This window comes from Mobula hypostoma, chromosome 6 (genome assembly GCF_963921235.1).
Source record: "Mobula hypostoma chromosome 6, sMobHyp1.1, whole genome shotgun sequence".
NCBI lineage: Eukaryota > Metazoa > Chordata > Chondrichthyes > Myliobatiformes > Myliobatidae > Mobula > Mobula hypostoma.
The window spans coordinates 131824682-131841780 of NC_086102.1; the positions used below are offsets into that span (position 1 = coordinate 131824682).

The window sequence follows — 17099 nt, forward strand, 5'->3', positions numbered from 1 at the left end:
CTATCTCAGCTGTTCATCAACACCCACAACAACAAAATCATTTCTATTCAGTTATTTTAATTAGCTTCATGCGCAAGGAAGTAATGCGACAAATTATGTGATTGGGTGTTAACGTTTGCAGTGGGTGTTGCAGGTGTCTGCATTAATGTTTGTAATGTAATTGTTGAATATGGAGCACAGGAGTATTCATTTCACCTAATTCACTCTGAAGCAGTCTGACATAGTCCAACGTTCTTGAAAAGCACTTTATAATTCCAAGACTTTCTGTGTAACTCCTCCTCACGTGAGTTGCTTGCCAGGTCTGATCAACAAGTATGGCTTCAGCGAGGTGAAACACACTTCCAATAAACTCAGCAAACTGGCAATAATTTTCTTGAGTTTAGTCTTTTCCACTCAGGGTTACCCCACGTTGCCCTCTTCAGCTGCATACTGATATGTTTACTGACGGCAGGGAAATGAGAGAACCAATGGGCTGGAGAGGCCGGGAGCTGCCCCAGAAACTTACTGGTTTTTCATTGCTGATCTGACAAGTGAGAAAAGTGACTAAGAATACTAAACAGGAAACACTGTAAGCACTCGGGCAATCTGTGCAGAAAGAGAAACAGAGTTAATGCTTCAAGTGGAAGATCTTTCATCAGACAGAGAACTACTTGTATCTAACAAGCCTGCTGGCGAAGAGTTTGGTAGTTTTATTTCACACAAGCATGGCCACACGTTTTTTCGAGGGGAAGGAACATGCTGCTCTGTACCAGAAGTACAGACCCTTTGCATCTACTGAAATTAACAGCCTCATCCTCAAATACCTGGAGAAAAAGGTGAGAGAACTCAGAAAACATAGCAGATAGATGCCAGGAAATAAGATTAGCTTCTGACCACTGCAGTAAAAGGAAAGAGCTTCGAATTCTGATCTTCTACACGCTAACAGAAGCCACAATTAAATCAGGATTATTTTTAACTGGATTTCTAAAAATGTGAATAGCTGTGCATAAACATATGCGTGCATGAAGTCAAGAGATAAAGGAGTTTTAAAGGTGTCCTTCTATTCACCCTGTGCATTCAGTTGCACTTTAAGCTGCTGGTTCATGCCTCGTTACCCATGAGAGATTAAACTTTGTACCAAGCCATGAGGGAAAGATCATTAACTTTGTCATGAAAATAAAGTGAGATATTCTTAGTTCCTGTAAAGGAACAGTACACATTGAATGATTCTATTAGAAAAAATATCTAGTTCCATAATTCATAATTCTGGAATATATTTGATTATTTGTTAATTTATTTGTGGAAATGTTACTTTATGTGTTGTGTCTGAGTTATATGTACTGTACTGTGCACCTTGGTCCAGAGGAACGTTGTTTCATTTGGCAATGTACCTATATACACATGAATAACCACAAACTTGAACTGTCAACCACATTTGACAATAATCACCTATGATTTAAGATATAGCAAAAGGATTGGATGATTTGGATGAATGACAGAATTCAACTTTTAAAATACAAAGTTCAAAGTAAATTTATTATCAAAGTACATATATACAACCCTTGTGGGCATTCTCAGTATATCCAACAACCATAATAGATTTGATGAAAGACTGTACCCAACAGGGTGGACAACCAGTGTGCAAAACTGTGCAAATACAAAAGAAAAAAAGAAATAACAATAATAATAAATACATAAGCAATCAATATTGAGGGCATGAGATGAAGGGTCCTTGAACGTGAGTCCATAGATTGTGGGAACAGTTCAGTGATGGGCAAGTGAAGTTCAGTGAAGTTAACCCCTCTGATTCAAGAGCCTGATGGTTGAAGGGTAATAACTGTTCCTGAACCTGATAGTGTGAGTACTGAGGCTCCTGTACTCTCTTCCTGGCGGCAATAGCGAGAAGAGAGTATGACCCGGGAGGTAGGAGTCCCTGATGATGGATACTGCTCACCTGTGACATCTGAGGAGGGCTTTACCCATGATGGACTGAGCCATATCCACTGTTTTTTGGTAGAATTTTTCATTCAAGGGCATTGGTGTTTCCATACCAGGCTGTGATGCAGCCAGTCAGTATACTCTCCACCACACATCTATAGAAGTTCGTCAAAGTTTTAGGTGACATGCTGAATCTTTGCAAACTCCTAAGGAAGTAGAGCCATTGCTGTGCTTTCTTTGTAATTGCACTTGTGTGCTGGACCCAGGACAGGTCATCTGAAATGATAACACTGAGGAATTTCAAGTTGCTGACCCCCTCCACCTCTGATCCCCGATGAGGACTGGCTCATGTGCCTCCGATTTCCTCCTCCTGGAGTCAATAATCAGTTCCTTGGTCTTGCTGACATTGAGTGAGAAGCTGTTGTTATGACACCACTCAGCCATACTTTCAATCTCCCTCATAAATGCTGATTCGTCACTACCTTGGATTCAGGTTATGACACTAGTGTTGCTAGCAAACTTCAGTATGGCATTGGAGCTGTGGCTACCCACACAACATTAATGGCAAAGTGAGTTGAGCCTTGTAGAGGAGATGTTGTTGCAAATCTAAACTGACTGGGGTCTGCAACTGAGGAAATCAAGGATCCAACTGCACAAGGGGGTCTTGAAGCTTATTGATTAGTTTTGAGGGATGATAGTATTGAACACTGTGCTGTCATCAATAAAGAGCATCCTGATGTATGCACCTTTGCTGCCCAGATGTTCCAAGATTGAGTGAAGAGCCAATGAAATGGCATCTGCTGCGGACCTGTTGTGTCGTTAGGCAAATTGGAATGGATCCAAATCTCTCCTCTGGCGGGAATTGATATGTTTCATCACCAACCTCTCGAAGCACTTCATCAGAGTGGATGTAAGTGCTATTGGATGATAGTCACTGAGGCAGGTTACCATGTCCTTCTTTGGCACCGGTACAATTGAAGCCTCCTTGAAGCAGATAGGTACCTCAGACTGCTGAAGCGAGAGATTAAAGATCTCAATAAACACTCCAGCCAGTTGATCAGCACAGGTCTTTAGTACTTAGCCAGATACCCATCGGGGCCAGATCTTTTCCATGGGTTCACCCTCCTCATGTCGGGCTCAGAGACTGAAATCACAATGTGGGAGCTTGTGATGGTTTCTCTATGTTTTGACAGTCAAGCTGAGCATAGAAGGCATTGAACTCATCTGGGAGCAAAGCCCTGCAGTCACCTTGACTTCACTTCGTAGGAGGTGATAGCATTCGATCCCTGCCACAGCTGTCGAGCAACCTTCATTGATTCATGCTTAGTCCAGATTCACCAATTTGCTCATGAGATGGTTTTCCAGAGATCATACCTGGATCTCTTGCAACCTTTTTTGGTCACCAGACTTCAATGCCTCTGATACGGCCTCAGCCGATTGTGGATCTCATGGCTCATCCAGGGCCTCTGGCTGGGTAAATTTCTGAATGATTTTGTAGGGCTACACTCATTTTTATAAAGTCTGTGACAACCATAGTGTATTCCTTCAGATCCATAGTATGGATCAACTGGCTGGAGTGTTCAATGAGATCGTTAACCTCTTGCTTTGGAAGTCTGAGGTACCCACCTGCTTCAAGCAGGCTTCAATCGTACTGGTGGCTGAGAAGAACGTGGTAAACTGCCTCAGTGATTATCATCCAGTAGCATTTACATCCATTGTGATGAAGTGTTTTGAGAGGTTGGTGATGAAGCAAGGTACAGTTCTGATTAAGAAGCTCTGGTACCTGGGCCTCTGTACCTCCCTCTGCATCTGGGTCCTCAGCCTCCTAACTGGAAGACCACAATCTGTGCAGGTGGGATATAACATCTCCACCTCACTGACAATCAACACCGGCACGCCTCAGGGATGTGTGCTTAGCTCACTGCTCTACACTCTCTACACCCATGACTGTGTGGCTAGACACAACTCAAACGCCATCTATAAATCTGCCGCTGATACAACATATTGTTGGCAAAATTTCAGATGGTGATGAGAGGGCCTACAGGAGCGAAATATACCAACTAGTTGAGTGGTGTCACAGCAACAACATTGCACTCAATGCCAGTAAAACCAAAGAACTGATTGTGGAGTTCAGGAAGGGTAAGATGAGGGAACACACTCCGGTCCTCAGAGAGAGATCGGAAGTGGAAAGAGTGAGCAGTTTAACATTCCTGGATGTCAGCATCTCTGAAGTTTATACCTGGAGCAAACATATTGATGCAGTTACAAAGAAGACACACCAGCGGCTGTATTCCTTTAGGAGTTTGAAGAGATTTGGTATGTCACCAAAAATACTCGCAAATTTCTATGGTTGCACTGTGGAGAGCATTCTAACTGGCCGCATCACCGACTGGTATGGGAGGTGGGGCTACTGCACAGGATCGAAATAAGCTGCAGAGAGTTGTAAACTCAGTCAGCTCCATCATGGGAACGAGCCTTCATAGTATCCAGGATGCCTCAAAAACATGGTGTCCATCATTAAGCATCACCCAGGTCACGCCTTGTTCTCACCGCTACCGTCAGGTAGGAGGTACAGGAGCCTGAAGGCACAGCTTCTTCCCCTCTGCCACCAGATTTCTGAGTGGACAATGAACCCATGAACTACTTTATTTCTACTTTTGCACTACTTATTTAACTCAACTATTTCATATATTTATATACTTACTGTAATTCTTTCTCTTATCATATGTTGCATTGTGCTGCTATCACAAAGACAGCAAAGTTTACAGCATATGCTGGTGATATTAAACCTGATTCTGAAACATACCAACTCCTGCCTGAGAAGCAACTTGGATCTTCTACAATTTACCTGCCAGAGCAACAGGTCCACAGCAGGTCCATCTCACTGGCTCTTCACTCAACCCTGGAACATCTATACAGCAAAGATGCAAACATCAGGAGGCTCTCCATTGACTACAGCTTGGCATTCAATACCATCATCTCCTCAAAACTAGTCAATAAGCTTCACTACCTCCTTGTGCAATTGGATCCACGATTTCCTCACTTGCAGACCCCATCAGTTTGGATTGGCAACAACATCTCCTCCACAGACTCCATCAGCACAATTGCACCACAAAGCTGTGTACTTAGCCCCCTGCCCTGCTTACTGTACGTTTATGTCTGTGTGGCTAAGCACAGCTCCAATGCCATATTGAAGTTTGCTGACAACACCACTGTCATAGGCTAAATCAAAGGTGGTGATGAATCAACGCGTAGGAGGGAGATTGAAAATCTGGCTGAGTGGTGCCAGAAGAACAACCTCTTACTCAATGTTAGCAAGACCAAGAGCTGATTATTGACTTCAGTAGGAGGAAACCAGAAGTCCATCAGCCAGTTATCTTTGGAAGATCAGAAGTAAAGAGGGTTAGCAACTTTAAATTCCTTGATGTTATCATTTTGGAGGACCTGTTCTGGGCCTAGCACATAAGTTCAATTATGAAGAGAGAACTGCAGCGCCTCTACTTCTTCAGGAGTTTGCAAAGATTCAGCAGGACATCTAAAACTTTGACAAACTTCTATATACATGTAGTGGAGAGTATATTGACTGACTGCATCACAGGCTGCTAAGGAAACACTAATACGCTTGAAATGAAAATCCTACAAAAAGTAGAGGATACAGCCCAGTCCATCACGGGTATTTTCCTCCCCATCACTGAGCACATCAATATAAAATGTTATTGCAGGAAAGCAGCATCTATGATCAGGGACTTTTATCAACAAGAACCAGCTCACTTCTTGTGGCTGCCATCAGGAAGAAGATGCTGGAGCCTCAGGACTCACACCACCAGGTTTGAGAATAGTTATTACCTCTAAACAATTGGCTCTCAAACCAAAGGAATAACTTTACTCAACTTTACTAGCCCCATCATTGAGATGTTCCCACAACCTATGATCTCACTTTCAAGGGCTCTTCATATCATGTTCTCGATATTTATTGCTTATTTATTTAGTATTATTATTTCTTTCTTTTTGCATCCACATAGTTTGTGTCTTTTGCAGACTAGTTGAATGCCCAAGTTGGTACTGTCTTCCATTGATTCTATTATGGTTATTATTCTATTATGGGTTTATAGAGTTTGCCTGCAAGAAAATGAATCTCAGGGTTGTATGTGGAAACACATATGTACTTTGATAATAAATTTACTTTGAACACAGCCCAGTCCACCAATCTGAAGCAAACCCATAGCTGCTCCTCCGCTCTCGTGACCACATCTTTTAATATCCTCATCTCTGGAGCCTTGCTCTTAAGCCTCTACCTGTATGCAGAGGGAGGAACAACATCTGCCATAAAACTTCACCATTTCACCAGTTGGGAGTTTCTGCTTTAACTTCTGTGCCTCCCACTTTGATGACCAACTCCCTACTAAAATGGGAAAGAGTGACAATCCGGCCTTCAACATGTTAGCAATAAATTCCCTGCAGTGGAATTTAGGATCTTACGGTGCCATCTTGTGGAAGTCTCTTGTGGGACACAGAGGAGAGCTATTAGCTACATGATGCAGCTGTTGATAACTTTAAAATGGCCTTTTCTTTGTCCTCCATGTCATTTACTGAGCTGGATACCCATTCAACATTCTTAAAATGCTACTGGGCTGGGTCCTAATATCAAAGAGATCTGATTTGCAAACAAAAAAATCTTTTAAGGTATCTGAAAGTTCTGACATTTAATCTTTTCACCACTGGCAAAGTCCAAAGTAAATTTATTATCAAAGTACATAGTGCATGTCACCATATACAGTTCTGAGATTCATTTTCTACTGGGTATATTCAGTAAATTCAAAAGCCATAATAAAATCAATGAAATTCTGTACTCAGCAGGGCGGACAATGGGTGTGAAAGAGACAACAAACTACGCAAGTTCAAAAGAAATAATAATAATAATAATAATAAATAAGTAAACAATAAGTATCGAGAACATGAGATGAAGAGTCCTTGAAAATCAGTCCAGAGGTTGTGGGAACAGTTCAGTGATGGAGCAAGTGAAGTTGAGTGAAGTTATCTCCATAGGTTCAAAAGCCTGACGGTGGAGAGGTAATAACCATTCCTGAACCTGGTGGTGTGGCTTCCCAGGCAGCTGTAATCTCAGTTTTCAACAGAGTTTTTAACAATAATTTACTTTACAAATATCTATACCAATCAAATTTTCTTTCGCCTCGTCGTGGTGGATAGGCTTATGAGTTCCTGAGATGCCAAGAACAAAGCCATATGGTAGTGTCACCCATGGCACTAAGGTCAAGCAAGGTGTTCTAGACAAAGAACCCTCTAACCAAGACCTCAGAGGTGGAGTGGGCAGAAGATGATGATATATCACAACAGCAGTGAAAGTGGAGGAAGGATGCAGCCGTGAAGGGTGTCAGTCACCTTGCACTCCGTGCCACTGGACCCTGACACTGGCCTGTCAAGGACTACCCTTCCATCAGACTCCCCACGTTAAGCAAAGTCACGCACAGGCTTTCTCCATTTTGATCAACCTGGAGGAAATCTGTTCAAGAGGGAGTTGTGCTGCATGAGAATGACCACTGTTATGCCACAGAGAACAAGCAGCCTGTGACCAAAAGACCCAACCACAGACCACCCCCACCACTTACTCGTGCCCACACTGCACCAGAATACATGGATCCGGGACTGGCCTCTACAACCACCTGAGGACCCACCAACGGACAACCCCTTAGCAGAGTATCATACTCGACTCAAGTGATCGCATAACTATTGTGATAGCCGTAATGGTTTTCCCCATAGCAAAGGTTGTCAGGAAACTTGATTTTCCTTTCCAGTTCTGCCCGAAACATTAATCCTCTTTCTCTCTGCACAGATGCTGTCTAACCCATCGAACATCTTCAGCATTTTCTGTTATTATTTCAGAACTCCCACTGTGAGCAGTTTTTAAACGGTTTTCATTTGTCCTACAAGATCACAGTGACTTGATAGAATTTTTGGAGAGAAACTGTTTCTAATTGTGGTTGGTTCAAAGATGGGGGACATAAATGTAAAGTGTTGCTCTTCTGTACCTCTGCAACCTCTAGAATGTCCTTATTTTCCAGTTCTAGCCTTTTAAACAACACTGACTGCCATTGTTTCACCTCTGTCAGAATTGTCTTCAGCTTTCCAAGCCATAACTTCTCAAAACTTCTCACCCTCTTCGTTTCTCACTTTCCAAACATCTCCTTATATGGGTAAGTCTTCTTCCTATAAAATACTTTGTGAAGTGATATGTTAAAGATGCTATCCAATTTGTTGCTGAAGGTGCAGTTAGTTGCATCTTGTGCAACTATAATAAATGGATGTGTTGTTATTGAAGACATATTTGCAGCAGAGTGGAAAGTGTTTGGCTGAATCATGTTTCCCTTTACAGAAGGGGAAGCCATTCAGCCTTGCGGTGGATGTGGGTTGCGGTTCTGGCCAGAGTTCCAGGGGACTGGCTCCCTTCTTTGACGTTGTGGTTGGAGTTGATGTGAGCGAGGCTCAGATTGAAGAGGCCAAGAAGACATGTGGACTCAATAATGTTTCCTATAGGTAATCGCTGAATATGCATGTGCTGAAAATTAGTGATTTAAAGTGAAAAATGTTGAAGACTTTAGGGTGAAAACTGGGATATAGAAGTGAACACTATAAAATGGGTGCAACCTCTGGGTGTTTGGAGCTGATTGCTGCAGCTAAAGAGTTAATATTCTTGGCCTCATAGACCATGTTGTCAGTACTTCCAGTTGAACTATATCTTTTTGTGGGTTTTCCCCCTAGCCGTCAGTCTGTGGTTTTGTATTGCCATGTGCTCATTTGTTTTCATGCCCCATGTGCTCCTGTCCCCAATCCTGCTCTACTCCGGCCCCTGTATTACTGAGTACTCCGTCTCTCACCTGTTTCTCATTATTACCTGTTTTGCTGCCACTTCTGTCTCATTGTGCTCCACCTATCATCTGCCTCTCTGTTTATTGCTCAGTGTATTTTAGTCCTGCGTTTTCACCTGTCTGTTGCTGGATTGTGTCAGTGAGTTTTCCAGCATGTCTGTCTGTCTGTCTGTCTGTCTGTCTGTCTGTCTGTCTGTCTGTCTGTCTGTCTGTCTGTCTGTCTGTCTGTCTGTCTGTCTGTCTGTCTGTCTGTCTGTCTGTCTGTCTGTCTGTCTGTCTGTCTGTCTGGTTTCCTGATTCTGATTTTTGGATTTCTCTGGATGTTTTGTTCTCTACCTGAACTTTGACACTGACTTTGTTTGCACCTTGAGATTTGTTACTCAATTAATATCACTGTGTACACAGTACTGGGTCTGCGATTGGATCCCTGCTCCAGCGCTCTGACACATGTAATGTAAGGGATTAATGGTGGGATGGGTACAAGGAGAGAGATTGTTCATCTCCTCTCTCAACTCCTGGCTACTGGTAACTCACCCTTTTGACTCCAGGATTTATCACTCTCTGCTTTTGCGTATTTCCTTGCATATCTCCTATCAAGCCTTACCGCTCTGATTTTAGCCTGCTTGTAAGTGGAGACGAGTTAACAAGCAATTGTTCTTTAGATTTTAAGAGTCGCTGTAACTTTGTGATTGTTAGGGTTTATATTATTCAGAGATCATTTATTCCAGCTTTGTTGCACTAACTGGCTTTAACACGCAGGAAAACAGTTGTCGGAAGAAAGTGATGGGCAATGCTGCTTCATATAATCAGCTGTATTCTCGTCCATTTTGAATTATGAATAGAGCAGAGGTACTAGTGAAGTACTGCTAACAGCTTGTGGTGGCAGCTCGAAGGCACTTTAGGGGCAAGTTGCCCACTTTCAGATCACCTTAACTGAAGTGCTGCTTATTTTTCTCACAAAGCCTGCCAAAGCTGTTCTCTGCAATACCGCTGGATAAACCCTTGTGTGGAGATGCCTTTTGCCCTTCCTCCACTAGTCAGCCTTTCCTGCTCCCTCCTTCCTCCTCCCTCCTCTCTCCTGTTACAGTCCACCAAAGCACCAGCTTGCGCCAAAGGATGTGGGTTAACGTATGGACAGAGCTCAGCCCCTGCGGTACTGAGAGTGCGAAGCGAACAGACGCAACTCTGTCCCAACTCAGAACTACTGATGGTTGAGGATCCCTTCATATTGCGCAGTTGTGAGTTCTGTTGTGTGAGGAATCCATGCATAATAATCACAAACAACAGGAATTCTGCAGATGCTGGAAATTCAAGCAACATACATCAAAGTTGCTGGTGAACGCAGCAGGCCAAGCAGCATCTATAGGAAGAGGCGCAGTCGACGTTTCAGGCCGAGACACTTGGTTTATCTGGATCTTCCCGGCCCGTTTGGCGGGGTTGGTGCCAATCAACGGTGTATGATATGATACCTACTACCTGCTCTGCATACTTGTGGTGTGAGTACACATGCTATCAGAGTGAACAATTTGTCCAATAGCATAAATTGCGCTAAATTAGTGCACTTTCATCCATCTTGTACGTGAATTGTGAACTTTGTAGAGCCAAAACTTTGGAGCTACCCAACCTAGTTTTGTAGCCAATCGATTTTTGCCAATAAATATTTCTTTATATTTGAAATAGAATCAGATTCCTTCCATAAAAACCAGCGGATTATTGACGATGTTGTATCTCTACGTGTAATTGTTCTCTACAGACAGGGTGCGGCAGAGAAGATGGATTTCAAGGACGCGTCTGTTGACTTGGTCACAGCGGCGACAGCAGCACATTGGTTTGATGTGGAGAAGTTTTTGAAGGAGGTTGACAGGATTCTAAAGCCAAAAGGCTGCTTGGCTCTCCATAGCTACCGATTTCCATTTGCCATGCATTATAACGGCTGCTCCGAGAGTCTGACTCAGATTGTGGAAGAGGTAAGACGTCAAATAGCATTGTAACTGAAACAGGCACGTTTCTGTGTCTCTTGAGATTCTCAGAAAGCTTTTGTGAATGTTATAGCGGTCAGGCATGAGTTTGAATCTTAAATTTCCAAACCGACTGTGTGTTTACTCTCTGCCTTGCGTAAAATCGATCTTGGTTTCAACAAGTAAGATTGTGTCGATATTGTGATCGGACTAACAAGGCTGAACGTAAGAAGCAGGAGAGGCTGTAAAATAGTTGACCCTTCAAAACTACTCTACTACACAATAAGATCACGATCCAACATTGGCTTCAATTTTACTGCTCTGTCCTTAAACTCCTTGAATGATGTGTAGTTCAGATGTCTATCAGTCTCCACCATGGACATATTTCAAGTCTCTGTCAACACAGCTCGCTGAGTTGGAGAACTCTTATGATCCCCAAGAACACAATTTCCTCCTCATCTGCATCTGAAATGGGTTACTCTTTATTCTGAAAACATGACTCCCAGTTCTATTTTGCCCCACTTGGGAATGAATCCTCTCAGCACACTCGTCCTGTCAACCTCCTTCAAAATCTTATGTCCTTTCATTGAGCTTTCATTCTTCTAAACTGCAACCATTAAAGCTCCTCTCTTAATACATTAACTTCTTCACCGCAGTAAATCTTTTCTGCACGGACTCTATTGCAAGCTCCTACGTAGGGAGCCCGGAATTGTCTGCAGTACTCCAGGTACGGTCCCACCAGTGCCTTGGAAAGTTGGATCCAAACATCTCTACTTTATGTGCAATATCTCTCAAAGCACACTCTGATTATTTGTTGTATCTGCATTTTAAAGTTCAAAGTAAATTTACGATCAAAATACACAGCATATAATCTCCATGTACTAATTTTAAATTTCTTTTTAATTTTGAGATGCAGCATAGTAACAGGCACTTCCTGCCCAATGACACCCATAGGTCCAAGTCACCTTTGTGCTTTGGAATGACGGAGGAAACCTGGGCACCCAGAGGAACTCCCGTGGTCACGGGGAGAAAATACAAGAGTGGCAGGAATCAAACCTGAATCACTAGCACAGTAAAGCGATGTGTTATCTGCTAAGCTACTGTGCAGACCCTTCTTTTCTAGCCGGCATTCACAGTAAGCCAGAGATGCAAAAGAATCAATGAAAACCTGCACACAAAGACTGACCAAAAAAAAGTGCAAAAGAGGAAAATTTGTGTAAAAACAAATAACAGTACATAAATAATGCTGGCAACATGAGTGGTAGAGTCCTTGAGAGTGAATTGAGATGAGTGATGTGAAGCTGGTTCAGGAGCCGAATGGTTGTGGGGTAATAACTGCTCCTGAATCTAGTGGGGTGGGACCTAAGGCTCCCGTACCTCTTTACCAATGGCAACAGTGAGAAGAAGCAAGGTCTGGATGGTTGGAGTCCTTCATGATAGAAGCCACTTTCTTGTTGTGGCGCTCTCTGCAGATGTGCTCAATGTGCTTGCTGTAGGCTTTTCCATTCGTGGACATACCAGGCTATGATGAACCCTGTCAGGATGCTCTCCACTGCGTATCTGTGGAAGTTTGTCAAAGTTTTGGATGACAAGGTGAATCTGCACAAACTTCAAAGAAAATAGAGGTGCTATTGTGCTTTCTTTGTAACGGCAAGCACTAGGACCTTCACCCAGATCTCTTTCTACCACAATATATTGTGAACTAATTACTTTTTTAAAAAAGAGAAACATTTTTTATTTCTTTGCAGAAGGATGATCCTGCACTTCCCCAGCTTGTGCTCCACTTACCATCTTCTTATCCACTTGTCAAACATATTCATGTCCCTTAGCTAACTCTTTGTAACCTCAAAACTTGTTAAACTAACTTTGACACTAGAGATTCTACAGATGCTGGAAAGCCAGAGCAACACACACAAAATGCTGGAGGAACTCAGCAAGTCGGACAGCATCTATGGAGGGGAATAAACAGTTAACGTATCAGGCTGAGTCCCTTCGTCAGGACCCATCTTTGAACTTCAGAAAACCTGCCTTACAGAAAATTCACCTGCCTGATACAAATCATTAAGATTGATTGTAAATATTTTAGGTACTTGTACTGATCTCTGACTTCCTATTCATTACTGATCCAAAAATCACACATTAATTCTAACTGTGCTTTTATCAGTTATCTGTGCCAGTATTTTACCCCAACCCCATGCTCTCTTACCTTTTGCAATTACCTTTTATGGACCTCATTATTGAGCACCTTTTGGAAACTCAATACACTGCATGTATTGTTTTCTCTTATCCATCTTGTTTATATTGCTTCTATGTACAAAGAACTCCAGCAAATATGGCCAACATCATTTCCCTTTCATGAAATCACATTAATTTTGCTTGATTGTTTTATAATTAAGTGTCCTGCTCTGATCTCTTTAATCAAGGTTTTTGGCAATTTTCCTGTATTTTCCTGTATTTTCATCTTCAAGTATGTTTCACAGATCTTAAACTAATGTTAATGGTTTGGATTTTCTTTTGTCCTCTTCATGCTGGACTATTGAGATTAGTGCAGAAAATAATTTCTGATGGTATCAGTAGACAAAAGGACAAATGCTAATTCTCATTTTGTCCACAGATTGTTCCCAGTTTATAAACACCTGACCTTTGGACACCTCTACATGCAAACAAGCTCCCACAATATTATTAAATTCAACTCACTGGCATACTGTATGCTCATCACTATGAATGACAGTACTCATTTCCTCTCTCCCTCCCTCCACTTATTCATTGTTCTTATTGGACATGCTGTGCATTACAATACTGTGAAGGTATGGTTACCGTAATCAGTGACTTTTCAGAATCAGAACCAGGTTTTAATATCTTTGACATAGGTGGTGAAATTTAACTTTACAGCAGCAATACAGTACAATCAATGACAAATATAAAGGAAAATAAACTGAATTATTGGTTTGTATTTTTGTGTAGTTTTGTATTGGATTTTTGTATATTTTCAGACTCTAGGATAAAATGGACTAATGGGTACTTGTACAAATGGAATCCATTCATAACTTGGGTAGGTTCTGTCTTTTAGAAATTCACTGAACATATGGCCTTTCTGTCATTCTAATGAATAGACTTTGTTTTGTTTAAACTAAGTCCCAGAAATGCTTCAGTCACAATTTTGCTACAGGGCTTGAAAATATGGGGTATGCTTTCTTGTTGCCAGCATTCAATGTAGTTATTAGTTTAACAATTGTTATTGACTAATACAGTGCATAATTTTTCTCATCAATTATTTGCAGATGTACGAGAGATTAGTGCCCTACAAGAGTGAAAGAACACAGATGGTTTGGAATAAATACAAAGAAATATTTGAAGCTATCACATTCTCAGACAAAGAAAGGTTTGGCCAGATAACATTGAAAATTTCTTGAACTGTTTTTTTTATTTAAAAAAAAACTCAATGTAGGAATCCTGCCAATATTTGTAAATGGCGAAACAGTCACTTTAAGATAATAACCCCCCTTCAGGACTTTTCCAATAGAGGAAGGAACTTCATTCAGTTCTTTCATTCTGTTCAATATTTTAACTAAAAAATGAAAACAAAGCAGAAAGCTATAGTAACAGACACAAAATGCTGGAGGAACTCACAGGACAGGTAGCATCTCTGGAATGGAATAAACAGTCAATGTTTTGGCTGAGACCCTTCATGAGGGCTGGAAAGTGCAGGGGGGGGGTTGCAGAAACTGCAAAAAGGAGGGATGATGGAAGAGGGGTACAAGCCGGCAGATGATGGGTGAAGCCAGATGAGGGAAGAAGATGAGTGGGTGGGGGTGGGGGATGAGATGAGAGCTGGGAAAGGAGAGTAGAAAGCTTTTGGCCATTTTATGTAGCATTATCAAATACTCGATTTGTATTGTTCTTAAGGCCAGAGTCAGTATGGCTTTCTGAAAATCATGCTTGTCAAAGCTGCTGGAGTTCTGAGGATGTAACATACAAGAGCGGATAACAGGATCCAAAGTAATTAGTGCCTATAAAAAGTATTCACCCCTCTTGCAAGTTTTCATGTTTTACAACATTGAATCACAGTGCATTTAATTTGGCTTTTTTGACACTGATCAACAGAAAAAGACTTGTGTCAAAGTGAAAACAGATCTCTACAAAGTGATCTAAATTAATTATAAATATAAAACAAAAATAATTAAATGCAGAAGTATTCAACCCCTTCAAGTCAGTATTTAGTAGATGAATCTTTGGCTGCAATTAGTCTTGAGTCTGTGTGAATAGGTCTCTATTAGCTTTACACATCTGGACACTGCAATTTTTTTCCCCATTCTTCTTTACAAAACTGCTCAAACTGTCAGATTGCACAGGGATTATGACTGAACAGCCCTTTAAGTCTAGCCACAAATTCTAAATTGGATTGAGGTCTGGGCCCTGACTTGGCCACTCCAGGACATTAACTGTTGTTTTTAAGCCATTCCTGTGTAGCTTTGGCTTTATGTTTGAGGTCATTGTCTTGCTGGAAAACAAATCTCCCAAGTTGCAGTTCTCTTGCAGACTGCATCAGGTTTTCCTCCAGGAATTTTCTTGTATCCATCTCCTGGCTTGTGCTTTTCAATAACCCTTTCACAAAGTTGGTTGGAGTGTTCTTTTGTCTTAGTGTAGTTTTTGCCAGGATACTGACTCACCAGCAGTTGGACCTTCTACGTACAGGTGTATTTTACTACAATCAATTGAAACACCTTGACTGCACACAGGTGATCTTCATTTAACTAATTACATGACTGCTAATACCAATTGGCTGCACCAGTGATGATTTGGTGTCATATTAAAGGGGGTGAATACTTATGCAATCAATTATTTTGTGTTTTATATTAATTAATTTAGATCACTTTCACTTTGACACAAGAGTTTTTTTCTGTTGATCAGCATCAAAAAAAGCCAAATTAAATCCATTGATTCAATGTTGTAAAGCAATAAAACATGAAAACTTCTGGGGGGGGGGAAGGGGTGAATACTTTATATAGGTACTATGTATGTCCAGACTTTATTTTCCTCTGGGATCAAAAAAAGTATATCTATTTGGTACAATGCTACATGTATGATAACTGCACAAGGGAGAAGGACACAGGATTGGGAGTAATATATTGACATGAATAGGGATTGCCTAACTTACAGAAAATAGATGGTCAATTTAAATGAGTCAATTAGTAAATCACAAACACAGGTGATTTTAAAGATGCTGGAATTCTTGAGCAATACTGTACACACACAGTGCTGGAGGAACTCAGGAGGTCAAGTAGCATCTATGGAGGGAAATGTACAATCGATGTTTTGGGCTGAGACCCTTTCATCAAGACCTGATCCTGGGGGAGGATGGTACCACAGTGATCAGTGCTGGGACTTCAGCTATTAACAGTCTATATTAATGCCATGAAGGAAAAGACTGAGAGCACCTGGGCCAAGTTCACTGAAGGTGCAAAGGCAGGTGTGAGGAGGACACAGTCAGCAAGGAGATTTATTTGGATCAAGTGAGTGGGGAAGAAGTTTGGCATAGGGAATATCATGTGGGGAAAATCAGGATTACCCACTCTAGAGGGAGGAGTAAGCAAGCAAGTTATTATTTAAAGGGAATGAGTGTGCAAACTGTTGCCGTACAAAGGAACCTGCTGATCCTTGTATTTGAAACAGAAGATGTAGAGGGATGAAGGGGGAAAAACAAAATTAGAGAGATTAGCTTTATTTGTCGCATGTATATCAAAACATAGTGAAATGTGTCATCACATCAAATCAAATCAGTGAGGACTGTGCTGGGCAGCCCGCAAATGTCGCCAGGCTTCTGCACCGACATAGCATGTACACAACTCACTAATCCTAACCTGTGTGTCGTTGGAAATCGAAGCACCTGGAGAAAACCCAAGCAGTCACGGGGAGAACGTGCAAACTCCTCAGAGGCAGCAATGGGAATCGAACCCTGACTTTACAACTGGCATGCTGTAAAGTGCTGTGCTAACCACTATGCTACCGTGCCACCCCAGTGTATGAGATGCAGGCAGTAAACAATTCAGAGGGGTCTTTACTGGAATAATCATTCCTGGAGGCAGCAATTGATACTGATGTTCACCATGCAGAGGCTCTGCTTAAATCAGAATTGTGGTACTGAGGCAGGTTTGAAGACCCACCATTCATACAGCATTCTCTGAGTGGACCAGAGGTGGGACACTATCTCAGAGGATCATCTTCTGGTTATATTCTAGATGAGAAGCTGTTCTGCAGAATAATCAAAGATGGGACATCAAAGATGTGAATAGGATTTGAAGAATAACTTTTCAAACTTTATCTGGGCTGATGGGAATTG

At 41.7% G+C, this 17099-nt stretch overlaps 1 protein-coding gene across 5 annotated transcripts in view; it reads left to right on the forward strand.

Moving 5' to 3' along the window:
- The first annotated feature begins 409 nt into the window (after positions 1-409).
- Positions 410-17099, forward strand: part of si:ch211-93g23.2 (uncharacterized protein LOC100005086 homolog) — a 36406-nt gene continuing 19716 nt past the window's right edge. For all 5 annotated transcript variants that reach the window (XR_010018415.1, XR_010018416.1, XR_010018417.1 and 2 more), the window contains exons 1-4: positions 410-815; positions 8309-8469; positions 10555-10768; positions 14041-14141. Coding sequence is in view for 1 of the 5 variants with exons in the window: in XM_063051722.1 (XP_062907792.1) it covers positions 705-815; positions 8309-8469; positions 10555-10768; positions 14041-14141 (587 nt within the window). In the remaining 4 variants the exon portion in view is untranslated. The remainder of the gene's footprint in view (positions 816-8308; positions 8470-10554; positions 10769-14040; positions 14142-17099) is intronic.